The 26,166-nt window shown below is 36.9% G+C and overlaps 2 protein-coding genes across 12 annotated transcripts in view; one reads left to right on the forward strand and one right to left on the reverse strand.

Moving 5' to 3' along the window:
• EZH2 (enhancer of zeste 2 polycomb repressive complex 2 subunit) overlaps nucleotides 1-7,897 on the forward strand; it is a 107,688-nt gene extending 99,791 nt beyond the window's left edge. For all 3 annotated transcript variants that reach the window (XM_083378289.1, XM_083378291.1, XM_083378290.1), the window contains exons 17-20: nucleotides 6,083-6,164; nucleotides 6,665-6,745; nucleotides 6,832-6,916; nucleotides 7,414-7,897. In XM_083378289.1, coding sequence (XP_083234415.1) covers nucleotides 6,083-6,164; nucleotides 6,665-6,745; nucleotides 6,832-6,916; nucleotides 7,414-7,474 — 309 coding nt within the window. In that variant the 3' untranslated portion in view covers nucleotides 7,475-7,897. The remainder of the gene's footprint in view (nucleotides 1-6,082; nucleotides 6,165-6,664; nucleotides 6,746-6,831; nucleotides 6,917-7,413) is intronic.
• A 1,182-nt stretch (nucleotides 7,898-9,079) lies between these two features.
• The window catches only part of CUL1 (cullin 1), a 107,456-nt gene continuing 90,369 nt past the window's right edge, over nucleotides 9,080-26,166 (reverse strand). For all 9 annotated transcript variants that reach the window (XM_083378285.1, XM_083378282.1, XM_083378281.1 and 6 more), the window contains 6 exons: nucleotides 26,059-26,151; nucleotides 21,058-21,105; nucleotides 20,899-20,981; nucleotides 18,956-19,061; nucleotides 10,359-10,472; nucleotides 9,080-9,595 (listed from right to left, as the gene is read on the reverse strand). In XM_083378285.1, the coding sequence (XP_083234411.1) occupies nucleotides 9,515-9,595; nucleotides 10,359-10,472; nucleotides 18,956-19,061; nucleotides 20,899-20,981; nucleotides 21,058-21,105; nucleotides 26,059-26,151 (525 nt within the window). In that variant the 3' untranslated portion in view covers nucleotides 9,080-9,514. The remainder of the gene's footprint in view (nucleotides 9,596-10,358; nucleotides 10,473-18,955; nucleotides 19,062-20,898; nucleotides 20,982-21,057; nucleotides 21,106-26,058; nucleotides 26,152-26,166) is intronic.

The raw sequence follows: 26,166 nt of genomic DNA on the forward strand, positions 1-26,166 counted from the left end.
AGAGTAACTTATGTTTCCTTGTTTTAACTCATCTAATGATTTAAGTTGCCAATTATTCCCTTCCAATCTAAGTAATTCCTTATAGGAAAACATATCCAAACTCACTTCCATAGATACACCTTCTTGTAACTTGTCTGGGAATTCCCCAAATCGGTATTTTATAATTTAACTTTTTCCAGACACACAGCAAGGCACTTCTAAGAATATGAGATTTAAAAGCCCTGTCTACCTTTTTATCATAAAGCAAATATGCATGCCATCCATATACCAAATCCCAACCCTCAAGGTGAAGTATTCTTTTATTAGTTAAGTTAAGCCAATCGCTAACCCATGTCAAGACCACAGCATCATAATACAATTTCAAGTTAGGCGCCTTGAGTCCCCCTCTTTTCCCTAGCATCTTGCAGAATCTTAAATTTAACTCTTGGTTGGATCCCATTATTGTAAAGAGGTAAAAATGCTGCAGTATAAATTCCAATTCTTAATTTTAATTTTGGAATTAATCTTGCACTGTAAAACGCACTCTACAGTATCATCTTTATTTGCAAGAAAGCCTTTAGTACCTACTGACATAAAAAAAAACAGTGAGGTAATTCTAGGCCACCATTTTAAGGGCCAGGAAGACAACAACAAATAAGCTGAATTTGTAAGGGAAGCATACTAAAATGTAGGATGGACTAGACATAGGAACAGCTTCACCAGTTTGTTTCTAGTAAATGAGCATTTTGTAACTTGCCATATCCAAGTAAGCTTTTGAAGAGTGTAAGCACAACATGCTCTCAAGATTTGAAGGAGTATCTTAAGACCATATAACACAAAAAATGCTGTTTGTACATTTGATATTCAACTGAGAATAAAATTTATATTGTACATAAAAAACTCATGCCATTTGTCAAAGGCAAGGCATTGGAAAAAGTAGGGTCTGAAAAATGGATTCAAAACACCAGCAACAGTTCTCAAACTATAATACCACCTTTCCAGGGTCACAAGCCATTTTTAGAGATTGTAGGATTGTTTTTTTCCATTAAAAGTTGATCAGATAAATCAGGAGCATTATCAACAGTTGCCTAAATTGCTTGCCAAGGAAAGAACAAGGGTCAGAGCAGGTTTTGAGATAATACCAAATTTGTCAAAACATCCACTTTTTAAAGCATTGAGATAGGCAGATAAGTAACAAAAGTTGGAGGGGATCTTGGAGGTCTTCTAGTCTCCCTTACTTAAGCAGGAGACATACCATTCCAAACAAATGATTGTTGAGTCTCTTCTTACCAACATCTGATGATGGAGCACCCACAATATCTGGCAAGGTGTTCCATTTATTTTCGCTGATAAGAAATTTTCCTAATTCCTGGTTAGATCTTTGTTTGGAAGGTTTCCATCAATTACTTCTTATCCAGCCCTTAGGTGCTTTGGATAATAGGTCAACCTCCCCTTCTGTGTCACAGCCCCTCAAAAATTGGAAGACTGCTATCATGTCATGCCTGTTGGTTAGGTAGACACACCCACTTCCTGCAATCATTTATCATGTGCTTTAGCTTCCAGTGCCCTAATAATGTTTTATGGCTCTTCTTCGCTTATTCTAGCATCTCAAAAAAGAAAATTGTATTGTGATGACCAAAAATGGTTGCAGTATTCCAAGTGTGGTCTTACCAGTGCAGTAGAAAACAGTATTAACACTTCCTGTGATCTTGATTTATCCCTTGATTGATGCAGCTTAGGACTGGATTGGCTTTTTGGCAGCTGCAGCACACTGCTGGCCACACTTAAGTGGCTGTCAACTAGGGCACCTAAATTCCTCTCATATTTACTGCTGTTATGCCAGGTACACCTGTTCTGTACCTGTGCATCTGGTTTTTCTTGTCTAAGACCTTAACTTTTCTCACCACTGAATTGCATTTTGTTGGATAGGGTCCAGTGTTCAACTTTTGGAATTTGAGCCTGTGTTCTAAAGTGTTGGCTATTCCCCTGTTTTGTGCTGTCTGCAAATTTGATGAGTTCCCCTTCTATTTCCTCATCTAAATCGTTTATGAAGATGTTGAAGAGTACTAGGCCTCAGACAGAACCTTGGGGTACCTGACTGCATGTTTCCTTCCTTGTAAATGTAATTCCATTGAAGATTGCATGTTGAATGCAGTTGGTCAGCCAGTTATAAATGCATCCAGTGGTGATACTGTCTATTCCACATTTTTCTATCCTACCAAGTAGTAGGCTATGGTCTACTATATCACATGCATTACTGAAGTCTAAGTAAACTACATCTATAGTATTTCTCAGATACAGTAATTTAGACATTTGACCAAAAATGCAGTTCTTACATTAGCAATAGCAAGTAGACTTAGATACCACTTAGCAATAGCACTTACACTTATATACCGCTTCACAGTGCCTTTACAGCCCTCTGTAAGAAGTTTACAGAGTCAGCATATTGCTCCCAGCAATCTGGGTCCTCATTTTATCGATCAGGAAGGATGGAAGTCTGAGTCAACCTTGAGCCGGTGAGACTCAAACTGCTGAACTGCTGGCAGTTGGCAGTCAACAGAATTAGTCTGCAATACTGTGTTCTTTTTTGTGTAAATATTTTATTAGAATTTTTTTAACATAACATAAATAATTATAAAACAGAATGTTGTCTGGGTAACATTTATAAGACAGTCCTTAACAATTAATTTCTATAATCTATATGTTAATTATTTGATTTCCCCTTTCCCCAACGTAACTTTCTTTGCAAAACATTACATTAAGACAGTTTTATTTGCTTAACAACAGTTCAATATATAGTTTCAGTAATCCTGTATATCATTTTAGTTGCCTTATCATAAATCCTGTCACCATGTTTATTTCAGCTTATTTCTCCCCTTTTTAACAGTTAATTATATTTACCTTGGTGGATTTCATTCTGTTTTTTCCATGCCCTCATAGTTTTATATTTCCCAATCAATAAGTTAAAAAAAAGGGAAAAAAAGAAAGAAGAGCAGCTTATTTCTCCCTGCAAATTCTAAATGTTCTTACAAATAACAATCAGTTCAACATTCAACTATATTTACATTAGTGGATTTAAGTACTAGACTACAAAATATAACATATGAAAATATGTATTTCTCCTAATTTAATATATATTTATTCCCCCAATTTGTCATTCTTTTTAACCATAGCTAAGAATATATTTAGTCTGTTTAAACTTTGAACATTCCATTCAGTAGTTCTAATCATCTAATCCTTTAAATCTCATTCAAAACACATTTTTATATTTTTCTTATCATCACATTTAAGTAGCTAAAACATTTGCTTTAGTTTAAACCAATTCAACTCAGAAGAATAGAAAAAAACCAAACACACACACAATTATATTGATTTGGAGGAAGAAAAAGAAGAAAAAATTTCCCTCTAAGAGTAGTATATTTCAAAATTTTCCCATTTGTTAGCCATATTCAAACAAATGTTTCTTTTTGAAGTATTCTTTCTGATATATTCCATCTTTTTCCTGATGTTTCATCATCATTTGTTTCCCTAAAGGGAATTTTTTCTCATTCTTTTCCTTATCTTCAAAGTTGTTTAGACGTATTAAAATATTTCCCAATTGAATTAAATCATATTTTTTTATTTTATATGATTCCATCTTCAAGTCTCTATCCTCTAAATTATATTTAGAGTCATCTCTGCTATATTTTCCTGAGAGAGTTCTTGAAGTGAAATTAAGTTGAGAATAAGTTGATTCATGCTCTCAAAGTTCTTCTGCATTTCCTTGTAATTTAAGGTCATTGTCCTTTGAAATTTTTGCTGCTTATCATATACTTCCTTTTTTGAAATGAGCGTTTTATAAGTTTCCTTCTTTGAGTCTCTGTCTTCAGAATCTTGTTCAGTCACGTGTACTGTATTTTCCTGAGGAATTTCTTGAAGTGAAATTAAGTTAAAAATGAGTTGATTCATACTCTCAATCTGGATTTCTATGTAGTTTAAAGTCATTGTCCTTTGAAATTGTTGTCGCTCATCACGGTTCCTTTTGTAAAGTATTCATTGCTTCAGCTGTGTTATCTTTGTTTAAAAGATAAGCTTTTTCTGAAAGCTTTTTCTGAAAGCTTAAAAGTTCAAAGGGAAAAAAAGAAAAAAATGCTCATCCACCAGCAGGTGTCAGCATTTGCTCATTTTTCATGTCTTTCTAGTTGTTTTTCTCTAAAGGGTAAATTTAAATTAATTTATTTTAATTTAATTTATTAATATTTCTATACCGCCCTTCTCCCGAAGGACTCAGGGCGGTGTACAGGGCAAGAATAAAACACAGAGTTACAAAAATTAAAAGGTAATTAAATACATGCCCATAAAAACAGTTGGTACATTAATAAAAACCCCAATAAAATGATAGTAAAAACCCCACCAATCCCCCCTCAGGCCAGGCCGGCCTGTTCGAACAGGTATGTTTTCAGATGTTCAAATGTTGCCGCCCAACTGAAAGGGAGGGAGCGAAGTCCCCCTCCCCCTTTCCTTCTTCGGAGATCTCTTTGGGGATTTTCTTCTTCAGGAAAATAGGTAGGATAGAGAAAATCAGTATTCTTACCCAGATTCAAGCATGCTGTTTATTATTTCACTTGGTTTAATCGCTTATGACTTCCTTTGCTTCAGCTATGACTGGACATGGCGTTAGCCAGCCTTTTCTTCCGTTGGTTTCTGGGAGGCTTCTCCTGGACTGTTCGGAGAGACCGCCATCTCTCCTAAGTCCCTGGGATTTCCTTCGTTTATTCCACCCCTTCAGGGTGGATTCTGGCCCCTTAGGGTCCCCAACAAAAAGAAATTTCAGCCGGAGCAGTTTTGAATTCTCCAACAGGAACCGGAAGTCTGTAATACTGCGTTCTAACCACTGTGCTCTTAATAATTTGTTTCTAGGTGTTCACAGATCCATTGCTTAATGATCTTTTCTAGGTTTGTTGTTGGCTAGTGATTTTGGTGTGGTGTGTAGTAGTATACAGGTAATCCTTGAATTATGAAAGTTCACTTACTGAATGTTCAAAATTATGACTTATACCATACATATGACTATTTCAAAATTACTATGGTCACGGCACCCTATGGTCATTCGCCCTTAATACCAACCATGGGGATGCTGCAGCATCCTCCACCTCTCTTCCCACCCCACCTCTATAGGACCCTGTAGCACCTGGCTTGTTCCCAATGCCTCCTGGAAGCACTCGCCATTTTCAGCACTCTGGCAATTCCTTTAGAAAATGGCGATTGCTTTCGAAACAATCGGAACTGATCAGGTGGCCATCAGGAAATTGCAAATCTCTCCTGGTTCTTGATAGGCTCTAGGATGTCAGCACCTGCAAGCAAAAGCAGCAACTTCAGGATGAATTTCCCAAAGTCTTTCTTTTTAATCCCTCCCTTCCTCAGAAAGCCACCTTTCTTCAATTAAGAAAATGAAAAAAGCTTTTTTAGGATCCAGTTAGAACTCCTGTGTTTGTGTCAGGTAGGACTCCAAAGGCAAATCATAGCTGCATTGTAAGGGCAGTCAAACAGCAAAAAACTCCCAAGGACTCAGCTTCTGCTCTGTGTTCTCCAGGCAAAAAGCTGTAGAAAGTTTTTGTTTGCTTGCTTGTAGTCTCCTGACAATATTCCACTCAGCAACCTGCATGTTCATTTAATGAATGCTCTGGGAAAGCAGGGATGGTTGGTCATTATTTGAGGCAGTTCATTTAATGTCTGTCCTGACTTCCAACCCTAATGAGCCAGTTCAGTTAAAGTTGTAACTCCAGAATTATCCGCATCTAGAAAATCTGTAGAAATATAACATGCCAGTGAAGCTCAGTGCCTTTTTTTTGTCTAACCTTAATCCCAACCGACTCAATAGTTTTTATCTATGAGAAGAAATCCAGACATTTATAATTTTGAGGGAGGTTGTGGTATCGAACTTTAAGAAGCCCTGTCATAGACAAAAGGTTGCAGCAGAATATATTAGAAAAGTTTATTTGTAATAATTTCTAAGTTGCTGAATCAAATATTCTGCAAATTTAAAAGTGAAAGATGGGATGGGAGTGAATAGTAAAAATAGGTTCTGGTGTTATCAGAACCATATTTTAAATATTATTTTCAGATTATTTCTCAGGATGAAGCAGACAGAAGAGGGAAAGTCTATGATAAATACATGTGCAGCTTTCTATTCAATTTGAATAACGGTATGTGTATTGATGTCTTTAACCTTCTACTTTATTCACATTTCTTATTACAAATATTGGCCACAGTACTAATGCTGCTTCCAGTCACTTAATTAGAACTGCTAAGATTTTTTAAGTTTGAAATGTTTAATGTTCTTAACAATGGAAAAATATTTTAGTGTTAAATGTTACCAAGAATTGAAAACCTAACAAACTATGGTAAAAACCAATTTGTAGGATATGTGAACAGCAAAGATGACACTTTATGAAAACTAGAAAAGTGTTAATTGACGAAGCACTTAAATATTATGTATGATACCTGATAGAATACAGATAAAAATATACATCATGTGTTATATAACGCAGGGAAGATTTGTAAGCCAAATCAGTAATTAAAGAATAATAATTCAAGTGACAGATAAACAAAGCTTTACCTGCAAAATAAGACATTTTTTCTAAGAATATTACTATATTTCCTAGTTTTTCAGGCAAGTGTGAATTTATCTGTTGTTTTTATTTAGATTTTGTGGTTGATGCAACACGGAAAGGTAACAAAATAAGATTTGCAAACCATTCAGTCAATCCCAACTGCTATGCAAAAGGTGAATATCGATACAGGAGTATACTTGCATACTTTTGAAACAGATGTTTGTAAAACTTTTCCTCAACTTCATTTTTTCTTTTACAGTTATGATGGTTAATGGAGATCATAGAATAGGAATATTTGCTAAGAGAGCCATTCAGACTGGTGAAGAACTCTTTTTTGATTACAGGTAGGGATAATAATGCTAAAACAATCAGGGTACTAATACATTTCAGTATTTAAGTCATGAGAATATCTTTACTAGCTTTTATCAATAAACAATTGCAAAAAATATGCATAGTCAGTTATTACATTGTAAGCTTCATAAATTATTGGACGTAGGGATAATTGATTTTATTTCTTTGGTGTGCTTTTTTATACATTCTTAGGATGCCTGAAAATCCTTTGTGGACTTTTTATGTAAACAAAAAATGAACTAAAGATTTATGGTTTTGTTTATTAGGCAGAATAATTACAGAAAAGTCATGATACCACCTTAGAGAAAAATTAAACTTATATTTGTATTTCTTAACTGCTGTAAAAAAGATTGGAAACCACTTCTTTGTATCTTTATCTTCCACCCCTACTTTTCTTTTGAAAAAGTAGCTTTTCAAAAGCTTTTTAAGATTATTCTTGGGCAGTTTGCTTTAAAAGCAATTATGCAAGTTATTTCTCTTTTTATTTTAGATATAGTCAGGCTGACGCCCTCAAGTATGTAGGCATTGAAAGAGAAATGGAAATCCCTTGATACCAACTACCTCGCCTATAAAACAGCTGCCTTATCTTCAGGAGTTTCTACTACTGTGGGCAATTTTATTTTTAAAAACTGAATTGATGCAATTTGGAATGCAAAATTTGCAAAGCACTGTACCTGTAATTTATATTGAAAGATTTTAAAATCAACTTTTTAATGCCTTTTCACCAGCTGCAACATGTTTTGTACCATTGATCTTTTGCAATAATGCAGTGTGGTACACTTTTTGAACCTTGAATAAAGGATACTTGAACTTTGAATTCCTATTGTATGTTGCCATCTTTAAACAAAGGCTTGGCTTGAATGTATAAATGCAAATATATTTGAAATCTACTACAAATTTAACAAAACTTGAATCAAAAATACCTGTGAAACATTTAATATTTTGTTGATCCCATAAAGAACACCTTACCACAAGAGCAGTTTTAGTGTTTGTCCCAATTAGCTGCATACTCACCAAGTTTTTACTGTGAATCTTACTAACGTATGTGACAAGGGATTTGTTTTTACAGCTAGTTTATCACAGAACCTGCCTGACATGCTTGATTTGGGCTGTTGATTCAAGGTTAGCTACTTGGCTTCTGTGTCTAGCAGAAAACTAGAACCTGCTTTTGGTTCAGTATCTTGACCAATATATCCTACTAGTTTTTTTTACATCAGGAGCTGTATGTTGTTAAACTTATTTTCTTTTGTCCTAATGAACTTTATTCATCTTTTTACAGTGAACTATAACATGTATGCTCACCATGACTGCTTGTTATCCCCTCTTCAACATGCTGTAGAAAAAAATCCTTATAACAGCAGAAACTATCTCAGAATATCAAAATGTATACACACCCACACCCAGAACAGAATCCCTAATGAATAATTAGGGCAGCCTGTAGAGTGCCCATGTTAGAACCAATATTCCCACTATTTTAGATGTTAAATATGAGCTCACATAACTTCCTATCACTAAGAGTACTATTTAGCAATACATTGTAGATGAAATATTCTTACATGTGAAATATGATAGTCTGCAACTTACAACAGTTCATTTAGTGGCTGTTTGAAGTTACAATAGTACTGAAAAAAATGACTTTTTTACACTTACAGCCATTACAGCATCCCCATAATCATATGATCAAAATTTAGACACTTGGCAACTGACTGATTTTTATGATGATCACAGTGTCCCAGGGTCTTGTGATAACTTTTTGTAACCTGACAAAAAAGTCAATAGGGAAGCCAGATTCATTTGATAACTATGTTACTAACTTAACAATGGCAGTGATTCACTTAATAACTGTGGCATTTAAGGTCATAAAACTGGGCAAAACTAACTTAACAAATGTCTCATTTAGCAACAGAAATATTTGGTTCAATTGTGATTGCAAATTGAGGACCACCTGTATTTAATTTTTCCTTCCCTCTTTTTCAAAGGAAACAGATCAAGACTGATTTGAGTTTGGTGAAGTTTTTCTTGGTGGCACTAGAGATAATACTGAAAGCAAAACAGTACCCAGATCATCTGGTTTTCATATTCATTGCTCCTTTCATTTACATTTAAGAAAGATAAAAGTCATGTAACTTAACAATAAACCAAATGCAACTTATACAGAAATTTTTAATTTTTTATTTATCGCACATTAAAAAATGAAGCACACTATACAAATGATTTTTCATAGCAGATTACACATGTGCCCAAATCAGATTCTCTCAAAGTGCTGCCAATGCGTGTAAGTGCTGTCTGGGGAAACAGCTCTTCTTTGTATAGTCAATGTATTGATTTAAATGCAGTTGCATGCAACCTCCAGAGGGGAAGGTTTCAGATTCCATTCTGTTCTTAAATTAGATTAAATGGCATTGGTGTCCATATGTACAAACTTGAAATGTATCAATCCTGAGCAGGTCTGATGTAATTCTAGGACTGGCAGATGGTAGTCCTGGTCTTAATTATAAAAATGGAGGTCCAGACAGCAGCAGATCAACAAGTTTTATTCTCTTTCAAACTTGCTACAATTTAAGAGTGACACAGACAGCTGCTACAAACTGTTAAGCCAAATAACTGTAGGTGTCCTTTTCACCATCCACCCGTTCCAAGTATTCCTTCTCTATTAGAATATCAATGCATTTCTGAAAATAGAAAGAAAAACAATTATTCTGAGATGTTTTTGACCACTTTTATCCTGTGATTCAACAATGATTTATCTAGTACAGACAGTGAAACAAAACTTTTCTTAACCTGACAAAAAAAATGACGGGGGGAAAGGCCAAAAGAAATGGTAACTACTAATTACCATTAGTATTAACAGGAAACCATTACCTGTTAGTATTAAAAAAATTTAAAAAGCAAAAGAATCATAAAGTACACATATTGCATAAAGGACTGAATTTATCACCTAATAAGAATGGTAGAGAGATTTCAAAGGGAATTGAAGTACAAGCATGGCTAAAAAAGTTGAGTTTCTTTATAAAACAGTAACTACTATTTTATATAGTAAGGCTTAAATATAAACATGTAATTGAAGTTATTTAATTTTTATTGACACTGTTTAACTTATAACTTTCTCCTAATTTAACATAACTTTCTCCTGATTTAGTGTGATACCACATATTTTCCAATAAGCTAAAAGTTTTCCTGTTAAGCAATCTTCATGCTAATGAGTATATTAATGTTTGCCAAACTAAGACTTCTGCCTTCTAGATAATTCTTTGCACCAGGGGCCATGGCGCAGTGTTAGGCCAGTCCAGAACCTGGATGCAGAAGTGGTGGGTAACACACGTAACTGCATTTGTGAAAGTGGCATGCACAAAACTATTCCTTCTACTTCTCCACCCCCACTGCCTCCGTCAGTCTAACATGTAAGAAGGTTAGAGACCGCTGCTTTAGACAAACCTTTATTACTGGGACTCGTGGTTTGAATCTTGATGACAACTGGGTAAGCACTTCTCCAAGCAACTGCTGATGCTTAAGGACTTTTCTCATCTTCATAATCCTCACAATAGCAGCCTAATATACACAAAATTTATACTTAAAGCCCAATCCTTGATCAACAAATGCTATCGGAGGCTAATAAATTATTTTAATCATTTAGTCATTATTATAATCATTGAAGCTGTACAGAGGTGATTGTTATTTCAAAGATGGATGAATGCTAGCAAGTATGTCATTTGATTGTGGCCATTTCACAACAAAAATAAACAATGCTAGCTTAAATCTTGAGATTTAAATATATCCTATATAGATATAATAGTGTGTCCCTGGCACTCTGATATACCAATCAAACAATGTAGGGAAAACAGATGTTTTTCTGCCAGGAACAGTTCTACAAGGCCACAGAATAGCAACTTTGATCAGAACACACATGCAAATGAATTTGACACATGTCAAATTAGGTGATGCTTTGGGTCAGAGAAATAAAATTTTAAAATGGTGTAAATGGTTTAAAATGGTGCTACTATTTTTTTTTTCATTTTCTATAAATTCCAAGGATGGAGAGATAAAAAGGGGAATGGAGAAGAACCGTTTAAGGAGGAGTCTGAAGAAGAAAGCAAACAGAACGTAGTGATAAAAATTCAATATATAACACATATTGAATTTTTATTATTGTGTCCTGGCTCCTTTCTTAAGAATCCTTCTTAAAGGATCAGGGAAAGAGGAACCTCAGAAACACAGTCTCATAAAATAATTTTAATGATATATTAAATATATCAAGCTGGAGCACGATTTAATAAGATATACAGATGTAACTGGAGAAATGGGGTCCTGCAGATAACTAGGCCCAGAGGTCTGCCTCCTTTGCTCACAGCTCGGTTGATGCCTTAGTGGAAGCCTGGTAAAAGGCTGCCACGGATGCACTTGACCGAGTTGTTCCCTTGCGGCCCCTGACCCAGTGCAGATCCCAGTGCGCTCCATGGTTTTCTGCAGAGCTCCGGGAGATGAAGCGTCGGAGACGGGGCCTAGAGAGCTGTTGGAGATCCACCCGATCTGAATCTGACCGATCGTGACTAAGATCCTTTACTAGATCTTATCTTGCGGCAATGAGGATGGCGAGGTCCAATTACTTCGCTACACTCATTGCGTCCGCAGATAACCACCCGGCCGCCCTGTTTAGGGTAACTCGCTCCCTCCTTAATCAGGAGGTGAAGGAGGATCCCTTACAGGGTCGTGCCGAGGAGTTTTGCCAACATCTGTCGGACAAAATCGCTCGGATTCGGACTGGTTTGGACTCCGACTGGGCAGTCTGACGTTCAGGACATGGGTGGTCTTGTCGATGTTATCTGGGAGGAGTTCGACCCTGTGACTCCAAAGGAAGTGGACAGAATTATGAGGAAGCTGAGCTCCACCACTTGTTTATTAGATCCGTGCCCTTCATGGCTGGTTTATTCGGCTCAGGAGGGAACACGAAGGCGGTGATATCTGCTTCCTTGAGTGAAGGTTGTTTCCCCTCCATCTTGAAAGAAACGGTGGTGAGACCTCTCCTCAAGAAACCTACCTTGGACCCAGCTGTATTAAACAACTTTCGTCCGGTCTCCAACCTTCACTTTCTTGCTAAGGTTGTTGAGAGTGTGGTGGCGCATCAGCTCCCTTCGGTCCTGGAGGAAACTGACTATCTGGACCCGTACCAATCGGGTTTCAGGCCCGGGTACAGCACGGAGATGGCATTGGTCGCCCTGGTGAATGATCTCTGGAGGGCTCGGGACAGAGGTTGTTCCTCTGTCCTAGTCCTACTAGATCTCTCAGCGGCTTTTGATACCATTGACCATGGTATCTTGCTGCAGCGTCTCAGAGGATTGGGAGTGGGAGGCACGGTTTTTCAGTGGTTCTCCTCCTACCTCCTGGGACGTTCGCAGTCGGTGTTGGCAGGGGGACAGAGATCGACCTTGAGGCCTGTCGTTTGTGGAGTTCCTCAGGGGTCGGTCCTCTCGCCTCTCCTGTTCAACATCTATATGAAACCTCTGGGTGAGATCATTCGCGGCTTTGGAGTTGGGTATCATCAGTATGCTGATGATACCCAGCTTTTCATTTCAACCCCAAACCATCCCAGTGATGCCCTCAACATGATGTCCCGTTGCCTGGAGGCGGTCCGGGTCTGGATGGGGAGGAACAGGCTTCGGCTCAACCCTGACAAGACGGAGTGGCTGTACGTGCCAGCATCTCAGGAAACTCAGATCATTCCATCTCTCACTATGGGAGGTGAGTTATTACCTCCCGTAGATAGAGCTCGCAACTTGGGAGTTCTCCTAGATTCACAGCTCTCTTTAGAAGATCATATATTAACTGTGACTAGGGGATCCTTTGCCCAATTACGCCTGGTGCGCCAGTTACGGCCCTATCTAGACCGTGATGCCTTACGTACAGTCACTCTTGCGCTCGTGACCTCTCGATTAGACTACTGCAACGCTCTGTACATGGGGCTGCCCTTGAGAACCACTCGGAGGCTCCAACTGGTGCAGAATGCAGCCGCGTGAGTTGTGTTGGGGTCTCCCGATACTCCCATATTACACCTCTGCTCCGTGAGCTGCATTGGCTTCCAGTTGCCTTCCGGGTGAGATTCAAGGTACTGGTTATGACCTACAAAGCCCTACATGGCATGGGTCCAGAGTACCTTAGGGAGCACCTGCGACCAGCATCAACTTCCCTCCACCCAGTGCGCTCCCACAGAGAGGGCCTCCTCAGGGTGCCGCCGTTCGGAGAATGCCTTCTGGTGACCCCCAGAGGGAGGGCGTTCTCTGTGGGTGCGCCTGACCTGTGGAACCGTTTACCGGTTGAGCTCCAGATGGCTCTCGACCTTCGCTCCTTCCAACGCGAGCTAAAAACCTATCTGTTTGAACAATCTGGCCTGGTCTGATGGGTTTTAATTATTGTTTTAATGTAATTTATCTTCTGCATTTGGGCACTAGGGTTTAATTTGTTTTCAATTTCTGTATTTGGGCATTTTGATATTTATGTCCCTGTTCACCGCCCTGAGTCCTTCAGGAGAAGGGTGGTATACAAATTAAATAAATGAATGAATGAATGAATGAATGAATGAATGAATGAATGAATGAATGCTTTATGAATGATACCAAAACTTTGACTTCTATCCAGAGTGCAGTTTGGAGAGAAAAGGATGATTGTAACTATATATAAGGATGATTGTAACTATATATAACCTGGATGATTTGTAACTATATATACCATCACATTGTAGGATAGCTGTACCTTCTGGGTAGTCCTCAAGAATAATTACATATACAGCTCACTGTAACAGTTCAACCAGAGGAAGACTGAAGCATTTGAGAGTACAGCCTCTCAAGAAATGGTAAAAACAGGATGGAACTGTGCAAAAGCCTTTTTGGTCACCACTGCCACCTGCTGATGAGTAAGAACTGTAAGTCTAGGAGGGTGCCCAAATTATGTACCTATCTGAAGAAGTGTAACTCAATCAAGAAGTACAGTTGGAAGGTTTCCAGAAACAGAACATGCATAAATCCACAACCATTCAGCCTACTAAGATTGATTATAAGCCTTTTCAAATCCATCCAGACCTTAATAACCTTTAAGCACCAAGACAGAAATTTGACAGCTTCATTTGGTCAGTCAGGGGTTACAATATTCAACTGATTATCATCATTCTTAGCAGCAATGATTCTATTCTATGGTCTTATTAAATAAGAGCAAGGAAAAATGTCAAGCCCTACAAAGGATCCCAACAAAGATATATCAGGCTTAATCTCATCTTTTCCAACATCAACAAGAAGAACCAAAATTACACTATCCATTTCCTGTTCCTATAAAAAATTTTTCACAAGCATGATTATTTTAATTTCTGTATTATACATAGGTTTGAAGCCCGAATGAAAATTGTCCAGATTAATTATTCATTTGTTCTATTTCTATAGCTGCTCAATTTAATCAAATAACTGAGTGGTTTACAATCCTAAAATTATAAAACAAAAATAGTAAAACATCTAGAAAATAAATGCAAAGAGCAGCCAGGGTTATTATTCAGGTGCAGGTACATTTCTAAGTTTTTAAAGCCCTGCAAAAGGCCAGAAGCAGGGTTGGAGCCAATCTAATCTCTCTGGGATGAATATTCCACAAGGCAGGGGCTACAGTCTAATCTGCTGGATCAAATTGCACAGATAGAAACTCTTGGAAAAAGACACTCCGGTAATTTAGCCTCAAGCCATGTAAGGCTTAAAAGACAGCCAACACCTTGAATTGCACCCAGAAATGCAGCAGCAATCAGTGCAGCTCCCTGGAATAGGACCTCTACAGCATCATTAAAGGGGCCTTGAATAGAGATATTTATATCTCACCCCACACAAATGGATAGCCTCACCCAGTGGCCTCATGTAGATGTTAAATAAGATAGGGGAGAGAAATGAGACTTGATCTTTTCCTCCTCATCAGTACTGACTGACATCTATCCCATAGGAAGGAGTAGAACCTGCACAACACAGTGCCATTGAAACCCAGCTCCTGGAGCTGGCACAGTAGCATATCACCATCCACCAGGGTTTGTTTGGTGTGTGTTTTTTTTTAATGCTGCTGAGGTCAAGAAGAATCAGGAGGGTTACACCACTTCATCCTGTTCATGCCTGAAGTTAACCACAATCAATGCTGTTTCAATCCCAAACTGTTGCCTGAACTCTGACTAAAGGAGATCCAGATAATCTACTTCATTCAGGGTCCTCTGCAATTGCCCTTTGACCTTCTTTCCACAATTATTATTATTATTATTATTATTATTATTATTATTATTATTATTATTATTATTATTATTGTTATTATTGTTATTATTATTACTAATTTTATTTGTATACCGCCCTTCTCCCGAAGGACTCAGAGCAGTGAACAGGGCAATGCATGTTAAAAGACAAAATACAAAAATTAAAAGAGATTAAACAGAATGCCCACAACTCTTACAATAAGTTAAAACACAATAAAAAAGTTAAAACACATTAATAAAACCCAACCCCATCCCATCAGGCCAGGCCAGCTTGTTCGAAGAGGTAAGTCTTTAGATCGCGCCGGAAGGAGCGGAGGTCGGGCGCCATCCGGAGCTCAACCGGAAGATGGTTCCATAAATCCGGCGTGCCCACAGAGAACACCCTCCCCCTGGGGGCCACCAGTCGGCATTCTTTGACCGGTGGCACCCTGAGGAGGCCCTCTCTGTGGGAGCGTACTGGGCGGAGGGAAGTTGATGCCGGCCGCAGGTGCTCCCTAAGGTATTCCGGACCCATGCCATGTAGGGCTTTGTAGGTCATTACCAACACCTTGAATCTCACCCGGAAGACAACTGGAAGCCAATGCAGCTCACGGAGCAGAGGTGTAACATGGGAGTATCGGGAAACTCCCAACACAACTCTCGCGGCTGCATTCTGTACCAGTTGGAGCCTCCGAGTGGTCTTCAAGGGGAGCCCCATGTACAGAGCATTGCAGTAGTCCAAGCGAGAGGTCACGAGCGCGTGAGTGACCGTACATAAGGTATCCCGGTCTAGATAGGGCCGCAACTGGCGCACCAGGCGGACCTGGGCAAAGGCCCCCCTAGTCACAGCTACTATATGGTCTTCTAAAGAAAGCTGTGAATCTAGGAGGACTCCTAAGTTGCGAGCCCTATCTACGGGGGGTAATAACTCACCCCCCATAGAAAGAGATGGGATATCCTGAATATCCCAAGGTGCCGGTACGCATAGCCACTCAGTCTTGTTAGGGTTGAGTTGAAGCCTGTTCCTCCCCATCCAGACCCAAACCGCCTCCAGGCAGCGGGACATCACGTCGAGGGCATCACTGGGGTGGTTTGGGGTCGAAATGAAAAGCTGGGTATCATCAGCATACTGATGATACCCAACTCCAAAACCACGAATGATCTCACCCGGCGGTTTCATGTAGATGTTGAACAGGAGAGGCGAGAGGACCGACCCCTGAGGGACTCCACAAGCGAGAGGCCTCGAGGTCGACCTCTGCCCCCCTGCCAACACTGACTGCGAACGTCCCAGGAGATAGGAGAACCACTGAAAAACCGTGCCTCCCACTCCCAATCCCCTGAGACACCGCAGCAAGATACCATGGTTGATGGTATCGAAAGCGGCTGAGAGGTCTAATAGGACTAGGACAGAGGAATATCCCCTGTCCCGAGCCCTCCAATGCCGTCTCCGTGCTGTACCCGGGCCTGAAGCCCGACTGGTACGGGTCTAGATAATCCGCTTCATCCAGAACCAGAGGGAGCTGATGCGCCACCACGCTCTCAACAACCTTCGCAAGAAAGCGAAGGTTGGAGACTGGACGAAAGTTATTTAAAACAGCTGGGTCCAAGGCAGGCTTCTTGAGGAGAGGTCTCATCACCACCGCCTCCTTCAAGGCGGCGGGGAAACTACCCTCACTCAAAGAGGCAGATATAACCGCCTGGAACCAGCCTCCTGTCCCCTCCCGAGCTGCGTAAACCAGCCAGGAAGGGCACGGGTCCAATAAACATGTGGTGGAGCTCAGCCTCCCCATAATCCTGTTCACTTCCTCCAGAGTTACAGGATCAAACTCCTCCCAGATAACATTGACAAGACCACCCGTGTCCTAAAAGGGGAAAATTAGAAATTGAATGAAAACTTGTTTTGAGCAATGATCCTTTAAGAAGGGGGTGCACCCCCGCCTCTTTTAGAGTTAGCAGGACCACTCCTTCTTTCAAGGATAAGTTAACTATAGCCCAGACCCAATCTCACATCCCCTCCCACACAGCCTTAATAAGCCAGGAAGAAATATTTTTTTCTCCAAGACATTCTGAAGATGTAACCTCTGCAACTTTTTCATGATTATTGGATACCAGTTGAAAAGTATCTAGTGACGGTTGTTTGAAGAAGAAAGCACCAGAGCCTCCTTCAAGACAGCCTCCCTCAAGACATCACTCCAGGATGAACTGACTGTCACTTCAACCAACACCTATGTCATTTCCTGGGCAAGTCTTAGCCAACCATGACAGATGAGAATTTAATAAACAGGTAGCCACATAGTGACAGCTCCCACCCTGCAAAAAATATGCACTTCCTCAAGACTCAGACATCCTAAGACAACATGGTAAAACTCCACTAGATAACTTGGCCGGACCAACACAAAATAAAACTGAACTTTATTCATAGGATGCAGAGAATACTATCAATATAGTCCTTGTGTGCAGATAATCAACAGTGATATTTTGGACCAGAAGTGCAATATCATGTGCCCATACTGTTTAGTGATGCAAATTCCATCAAGTCCAATTGACATCATAAGTGACTCCTTAGGCCTCATTAAAACAACATGAAATGGTTGCCATTGACTTTGCTTGTAGGAGTGGTAATTACAAATTGTGATTATATGACCATGAGGATGCTGTGAGTCTCAGGTACACTCATTCAGTGCTATAGTAAGTGTGAACATGCAGAACAAGTGGCTACTCAATGAGTACCACTTATCTCTTGAAACATATCTCAGGCAGTATATATGAGGAAAACTAGAGGATCTGAAGAACTAGCCTAAGTAGACCATGCCATACCAATAATCCAAATACTATACACACGTTCAAGTTATTTTCATGAAAGATTAAATTATTTTCAAGAAAACAAGCCTGTGGATATAGCATATTTAGTATATGACTGGGAAATGAGGATTTCAATGGCTAGTTACCACACTGCTAGCAATAAAAACTTACTAAAAATAGTATTTACAGGTAGGCCTTGAGTTAGGATTGTAATGAAGTCTGCCCATTCCATTTGTAACTCAAAGATTCGTAGGAGTGAGTGGTGTACCTTGAACACAATCATTCCTTGCTTTTGCCCACACTAATCAAATGTGCAGTTCATTAAGTGCACATGAGGTATTCCAGGTGGGGAAGGCTATGGGGGGCCTAGTGATGGAACAGGCCACCTGCTTCAGACCATCCAAGGCCTCCCCTGACCCAATGAGATAATTATGCTCCACACAATTGGTTCCCCTCCCCATCCTGCTACACTGGGTCATGCACCTTGTGAAATTTATCAAGCTGTCTCCTCTCCAGCCTGTCTGTTGCACAAAATCACAGTGCCCAGCACCTTTCACTCTCGGCACAAAATGTTTGCAAGCTGACGGGAAACTTTGGGTCAATGAAATTGCTGCCTCAAAACGTCTGGCCAGTTTGCAAACATGTTGGGCGCCAAGACTGGAAGCTCTTGGGGGGGCATGCTATCATGTGACTTCAGGCTTCCAGTCTCCATGCAAAATGTTCTTGAGGAAAGGCCTTTGCCAACAAAAATGGAGCCCCAGATTGATGTGTGCATTGCTCCCAGCCTCTGGCCTTGAGGAAAAGCCTTTGCTAATGAAAATGGAGGCCGGGGATGACGCGTATCAACCTGGGAAGCTGTTCTTGGCGGCAGAGGCCTTTTGCAATGATGGCACAAGGCTTTGCAAATGGAGGGATTACCTGTACTATTGTGGAAAAAAATGTGTTTTAACAGCACTATTAAATAATTTGCTAGCCACCTAAAATTCCCGAGTACCTGGATCAGGAGTTTCCGATCTTCCTCTATATTTTTGTGTGTTGTTTCCTGTTCCTGCTTCTGTTCAGTCTTCATTGGCACATTTATATTCACTCGCAATTTTTTGCTGCCAAGAAAATTTAGGCAAATAATTAGCTCCACAAAACAGAAATGAAGAATTACAGAAACCTTATGGTGAAACACGTTGTGAAAGGCAACATAATTTAATGAAGGCAGGAGTCTTTTTTCTGTTGAGTCCTGCACTGGGTAATCCATAATTATGTCTTTTCCTATTTCTCAGAAGGCTTAAATTTAATGCTTGGCAACAGGATTTCTTAAAATTGGACTGTGACCTATCCATTGTTTAAACTCCCATTTTTCCCCTAAGCATCTGGTTAAAAAGACAAAATAAACATACTAATCAACAGAGCTTTAAAGACAGTATCTCAATTGCATCTTTCTTAAAACTGTCAGTCTGTGCTGTTTCCATTGTGACCAGATTCATTCCATCAATTTCAACTGAAACAAATATTTCCAACAAACATATGTACTGATAGCAATCTTTATGGTATCTAGTAAATTAAAAGTTATTTTGAATAATGCCAATTATATACAAATAAACCTAGTCATAATCACTGAATAATCTAAAAATACTTCCTTCAGATGTAGGTTTCAAAAAGTTACAGTTACATTTATTTTATTCATGTGTGTTAGTTTGGTGCTATTGAATTGGCCTTAACTCCAACTTAAAGCCTATCTCCAGGCTCTCAATTAAAAGGCATCCATCTTTTTTCTGGGATATAAGCTTCCACAGCCATATCTGTGCATACATTTTAATTATTGTGATTTTTGTCATAAAAATGGCCTAGTCCTTCAGAATCTTATCCCAACTTGTGATCACTTTCCTCTATAATCAACTTTTATAGAGATGATAAAGAAGAATGTTTATTTCTTCAACACATTATCAATCTTCATTAATGAAGAAACCAACAGCTTGACCTCTTGGTTCTCAGCAGTACCTTTATTAAGTTTGGAGGTTGATATTTAACAGTATACCAAAAATTTTCACTTTTACTGTGATAATTTCCACTGTCTCCTTTATTTTTAGTTGACAAGGACTATTTTCTTTAGTATATACAAGTTAGTATTACATTTAGTGTTTTGACTTCAGTATTTTTTCTAATCCTGCTATATACCCTATACTCTTATAGTGTATAAATTAAATATATTCAGTGTTACCTTGATGTTTTCAAAACAGAAAAGGTATACAACTGCTCTCTTCATTTTTACCTTTTCTGTTAGCTGACTGATCTCCTGCCTCTTTTTTCCCTGAAAGTTGCCTATTAATTTGGCATTTCTCTATCCATGTAAGTATATTAAGCAAAATGGTTTGTGAAGAATTTCAATGATTCAGTGACATTTTCTTGCATGTTACTCAAACTCTTGCAATTTTTATTCATATAAAGCAGTTATCATGAACATTTTAATCTTGAAGCTTTTAACAATCCAATGGTATTTCAGGTTCATCTCATGCACGTCCTATTCTGACTTCAATTTTCAGTATGCGGTTGACAAGTCCATTTTGCTAATCCATAGATTATTTTACAATTTCTATATATGTAATTTCCGCATCCAGAAACTGTAGTTTTAATTTATGGTTTTTTAGGGAATATAAAATTTGGCTACTATGGAAACATGATGGGGATTCTAGACTTGATTTACACTGAAGAACAGCATCACAAGTTATTTATTAATAAACTTTCAAAAAGCCAAGATTTAATCCTAGTTGGTTTCCATTCATTTGCAGCGTGAACAAAATTGATACAGAATTGTGAGACTTTGGCTGGAATAGTAATCTGACAGAAATGCAAATGTGCTATTGCAATCATTAATAAATACAGACCTTTACTATCCTAAAGAAAAACAATTCTGACTAGGTAGTTTTATTCAACTATCATTCTTACTTTTTGTAGCCAAGGTACAATTTTATTAAAGTATCTGGTTTCAATTCCACTTCATCAACATTTGCATTTTCATCTTCTAAAACCTATGAAAAATAAAAAAGCGATGTCAGAACATATTAACAAATTATTTCACCACTCTCCCAAAATAAAAACACTTACCAACAATTTTGATTTTAACAAAATCTGAAGTACTTGTGTCAAAATATCCTAAAAATCAGAAAAGTAAAAAAAAGAGTTAATCAATACCTAATTCCCTAGTTAATAAGCTTTGCAGAGGACAGTAAAGAACATATACAATCACTGCATTTAGTTTAAACTGAATTTAAACACAAAAATACTCAGCAGATTGGCTGAATGTAATATTAAGAGAAGTGAAATTGTGCTGTATGATATTTAAAATTTTCTAGACTTGAGAAAAAAAATAAGAATTTTGAAAGATACTAAAATTCTATTTTCCTGTCACTGGAAATCCACCCAAATGCCTTTATTTATAGTAATTTGTCTGGATGTTAGTTATAATTAACATTTTTAAATTAATATTCAAACATAAAGACTCAAAATCTGTTTCACATTTAAATTTGAAAGCAAATTTATTGTTATGATGGATGAAGAGACTGGAAGAAATATGGAACTTTATTATTTTATTTTTTAAGATTACATTAGTGAGGCAACATGCACAGAGATGAAAGAACTGTAAAACTTAACAAAAGAGTGGATTGGGAAAATGAATTGATTGAGATATTGGAACTGACTACTTTGGTTATTTTAAGATTTTGTTTCAGTTTATTTTTCAACTGGAAATTATTTTTTAAAATCTTGGTTGATAGTAATGGATAAGTATTTTCAAATTAATGATTGGATAACTAACTATGTTTAAGTGGAGAGAAGATCAAGGATGTCATGATGAGATGGGTGGAAGAAACCGGAGCTCTGGCTTCTTAGCCTGATTTCGCTCTGTTTGGAGACCCCAAGGGGTCGGAAAGTTGCCCTGGAGAGGCAACGAAGAAGGGAAGCTTTGGGAGTTTGGACCAGATTAGAAAGCAAACCAAAGCTTAGAAGGAGCAGTTGCAGCCTTGGAAATGGAGAAAGGTGTACACTACTTAAGATTCCAACATATACCTGAAGACAAGGAGGAAGATATAGCAGAAGTGATCATTAATCTATTGGCGGAGGCCCTAAAAATAGAAAGAGCAGAGATACAAATGGAAATAGATGAAATATTTCGAATGAATTCAAGCTATGTGAGGAAATATAAATTACCCAGAGAAGCCCATGTAAGATTTATAAAAATAACAATAAGAGATGAAATACTGAGAAGAGTTAGAGATGAACTATTACAATATAAAAATAAGAAATTGTGGTGTTGAAACAGATCCCTAAGAGAATAAGAGATACCCGAAGACAATATCACTTTTTGACCACAAAGTTAATTGCCAAAGGAATAAATTTTAGATGGTTAATGCCAGAAGGGATCTTAATCAACTGGAATAATACAAGATATTGACTGGATTCAGTTTGGAAGGCAGAAGACTTTGATGAAAGAAACAGCATTCCTGGATGAATAGAAAAGGATAGAAAAGGCCAGAAACAGACAGAACAAACAACAGAGGAAACAACTATACAAACAGAAAGAGAGAAAGGGAAGCTGGATCAAGAGGGTGAGGGAATGGAAAGAGAACAGAGGACCACGAGATCGACAAGACCTAAATATAAATAAACAAAATGGAGAAAGAAAATAGAATTTTTTCAGTGAATATAAGTGGACTGAACTTTCCATCAAAAAGAAACTTTTTTAAAAAAATTACAGAAATTAAATATTGATATAATTTATTTGCAAGAGACAAATATAAAAAAACAATACTATAAACTTTTGTTCTACCCAAAAATTGGGAAACACTACTGTGCATCAGGACAGTAGCTGTATACATTTAAGAGACAATAGACTCCAAAATGATTTATTGAGATGAAGAAGAAAGAATGTGATGGCAGAAATAATTTTACATCAAAAACAAATACTTTTAGTAGTAATATATGCACCAAATAATAAACAAGAAGGATTTTATCAAAATCTTCATAGAAAAATAGTAGAAATGGAATACCAAAATATTTGTCTAGTAGGAGACTTTAATGCAATAGTAGATGGGACATTAGACTATAAAAGTGGCAAAACAGGAAAAAGTGAGAGAAAAAGTTTATCTAAGACTTTTTTAATATGATAGAGGAAATTGGGGTACAAGATATCTGGGGAGAAACTAACCCAGCAAAACTACAATACACATTCTCTTTTCAAACAGCTATAAATCCTGGTCCAGAATTGACATGATTTGGATGATGCCTTAATTAAGAACCAATATGCAGGAGATTGAGATAAAATTAGGTACATAGAAAGGTATACAAAAAAAACCCCTAAGATGGACCTTGAACAAATCTAAGTTAAAAGAAAAAGAATTTATAGAACTAGCAACAAAAGAAATGGAGTTCTTTTTTAAAGAAAATAAAAAAGAAGATACAGCATTACAAAATGTATGGATACAGCCAAAGCATATTTTAGAGGTGTAACTATAACATATATGGCGGGGGAAAAACAAACAAAAAAGACAACACAAACTGCTAAGGGAAGAATTTAAAAATTAGAATTAGAACAAACAAATCCACAAAAGAAAATATTGAAAAAATAAATGGAAACAATAAAACATAAATTAAATTTAATGGAATCAGAAAAATTGCCTTAGCAAATTAGAAGAGCAAAACAAAACTTTTTTGAAAATGCAAATAAACCAGGAAGATGGGTAGCCTATAAACTTAAATAACAGGAGAAAAAACTGAAAAATAAACTAGTATATGAAAAAGGCTGTTTACAATTTAAAAATGAAGAAATAAGAAAGATAATTAAAGAATATTATGAAAAACTGTATGATACAGAAAAAAATTCATGGGAGAAAACGCTTCAATATATGGAAAAAAATAACTTACCAAAAATTTCAGAAAACTTTAAAACTATGTTAAATAAAAAATAAAAATGATGGAATTGACAGAGGCTATAAGAAGACAAAAAATAAAAAAAACACCTGGACCAGATGGGCTTCTGGCAGAGTTGTATAAATGCCTACAAGATACATTAAGTATACCATTGAAAGACATGTGTAATGAACTTTTGTTGGAGGCTAAACTCCTAAATAGATGGACAGAAGCAAACATTAATATATATTTTTTACCAAAAGAAGACTCAGATTTGACATAGATAAAAAATTACAGACCAATATCATTATTAAATGTGTATAAAATTTTTACTTCAATAATAGTGGAGAGACTGAAAAGGTTTTTACATGAATTTATACATCCAGATCAAAATGGATTTCTACCAAAGACACAAATTAAAACTAACTTAAGAATTATAATGGACATATTGGAATATTATGAAATGCATCCCGGGAAACAACTGGCACTAGTATTCTAGATGCTCAAGAGGTGTTTGATAATGTTTTCTGGCAATTTATGACTCAACAACTAAAAACAATGGACTTTGGACAAAACTTTATAAATATGATTGAAACGATATATACAAACAAACAGCAAAACTGATTGTAAACAGAGACTACACAGAGAACTTTGAGATAAGAAAAGGTACAGACAAGGATGTCCACTATCTCCATTGTTATTTATCCTAACCTTGGAAGTCCTAAATAGAAATATAGGCAAGATACAGAAATTAAAGGACTAGAAATAAAAGGTGAAACTTATAAACTGCAAGCATTTGCAGATGACTTGGTATTTATCTTAGAAGAACCTTTAGAGATGATTCCTAAATTATTGGAAAAGATAGAAGAGTGTGGATAGATAACAGGACTGAAAATAAATAGAGAAAAAACTAAAGTGATAGTTAAAAATCTTACAGATAAACAAAAAAACCTAAATGTCAGAAGAAATAGAACTACAAATAGTCAAAAAGGTTAAATACTTAGAAATATACTTAACAACAAGATGTTCTACAATAAAAGAAGATAACTATATAAAATTACTAAACCAAATAAAACTGGATCTGGAAAAACTTGCAATTGTCGATGTTAGAAGAATTGCTATAGTGAAAATGAATATATTACCAAAAATATTGTTTCTATTTCAAATGATACCTATAAAATTAGAGAATTTTTTTTTCAAGATTTAAATTCACTAATTTTGAAATTTATATGGCAACGAAAGAAAGCTAGAATTAAATTGAAAATGCTACAAGAAGTTAAGAAAAATGGAGGTTCTGGTTTGCCAGAGTGCGTCTGTACTAACATGGGTAAAATAATGGATAACTCTTAGAAATAAAAGGTTGTTATATTTGGAGGGACATGATTTACAACTTGTTTGGCACACTTTCCTATGGTATGGGAAAAACAAAATTCATAAGTATTTTCAAAACCACTGTGTAAGAAATGCATTATAACTAACATGGGAAAAAATAAAATGTAAAATATACTTGAAAATTCCAGGATGGCTTTCAACAATGGAAATATTTGTACATCCAAATGCTGCTGCTGCTAACAGCAGCAAGAATCATATTCGCACAATATTGGAAAAATGAAGAAATACCACCAGAGGAAAAAATAATTTAAAAAATACTAGAATGTGTGGAAATGGACAGAAGTTGAAAGAAAAAGAAGAAACACAATACTTTTAAATTTGGGGCTTATTTTATCAATGGCTGGAGAAAAAGAATAAAGAATTAGTAATTAAATTTGTATTAGTGAATGATAAACTCAGACAACATGTTTGTTGAATAAATACTATTGAATTGTATGAAGAAAATTTAATAAAAACTTTAAAAGAAAAAATAAATTTGTTTAAGAGAAATATTGTAGTTAGAGTTAATATCGGTTATGTTTAACTTAGAGTAAGAAATTATTTGATATTAGTTGTTCTATCTATTGAGAAAAGTTGGAAGTCTCTATTATATTTTTTATTACTCTACCTTTTTTCCTCATTTTTTTTTACTTTTTCCTCTTTTGATTCTCTTTCATCCCTTTTGTATTTTTTTGAAATTTAATAAAGCAGTTTAAAAAAGAATTGAAAAAATTGAAAATGTTTATTCTCATTACAATTCTAGACTTAAAGAAGAAATAAAAGGATGTAGTACAATAATTAAAACTATAATAACATGAAATGAAGCTTTACCATTTTTATTTGAGTACTGTCTGTCAGCTGCTGGACTGTATAGGCATCTTCTGTGTTATACTGCAGCAGGATTGCCATCTGAAATGTAGATGCCTTAAAAAAGTGAGA

Source organism: Vipera ursinii (assembly GCF_947247035.1).
Source record: "Vipera ursinii genome assembly, chromosome: Z".
NCBI lineage: Eukaryota > Metazoa > Chordata > Lepidosauria > Squamata > Viperidae > Vipera > Vipera ursinii.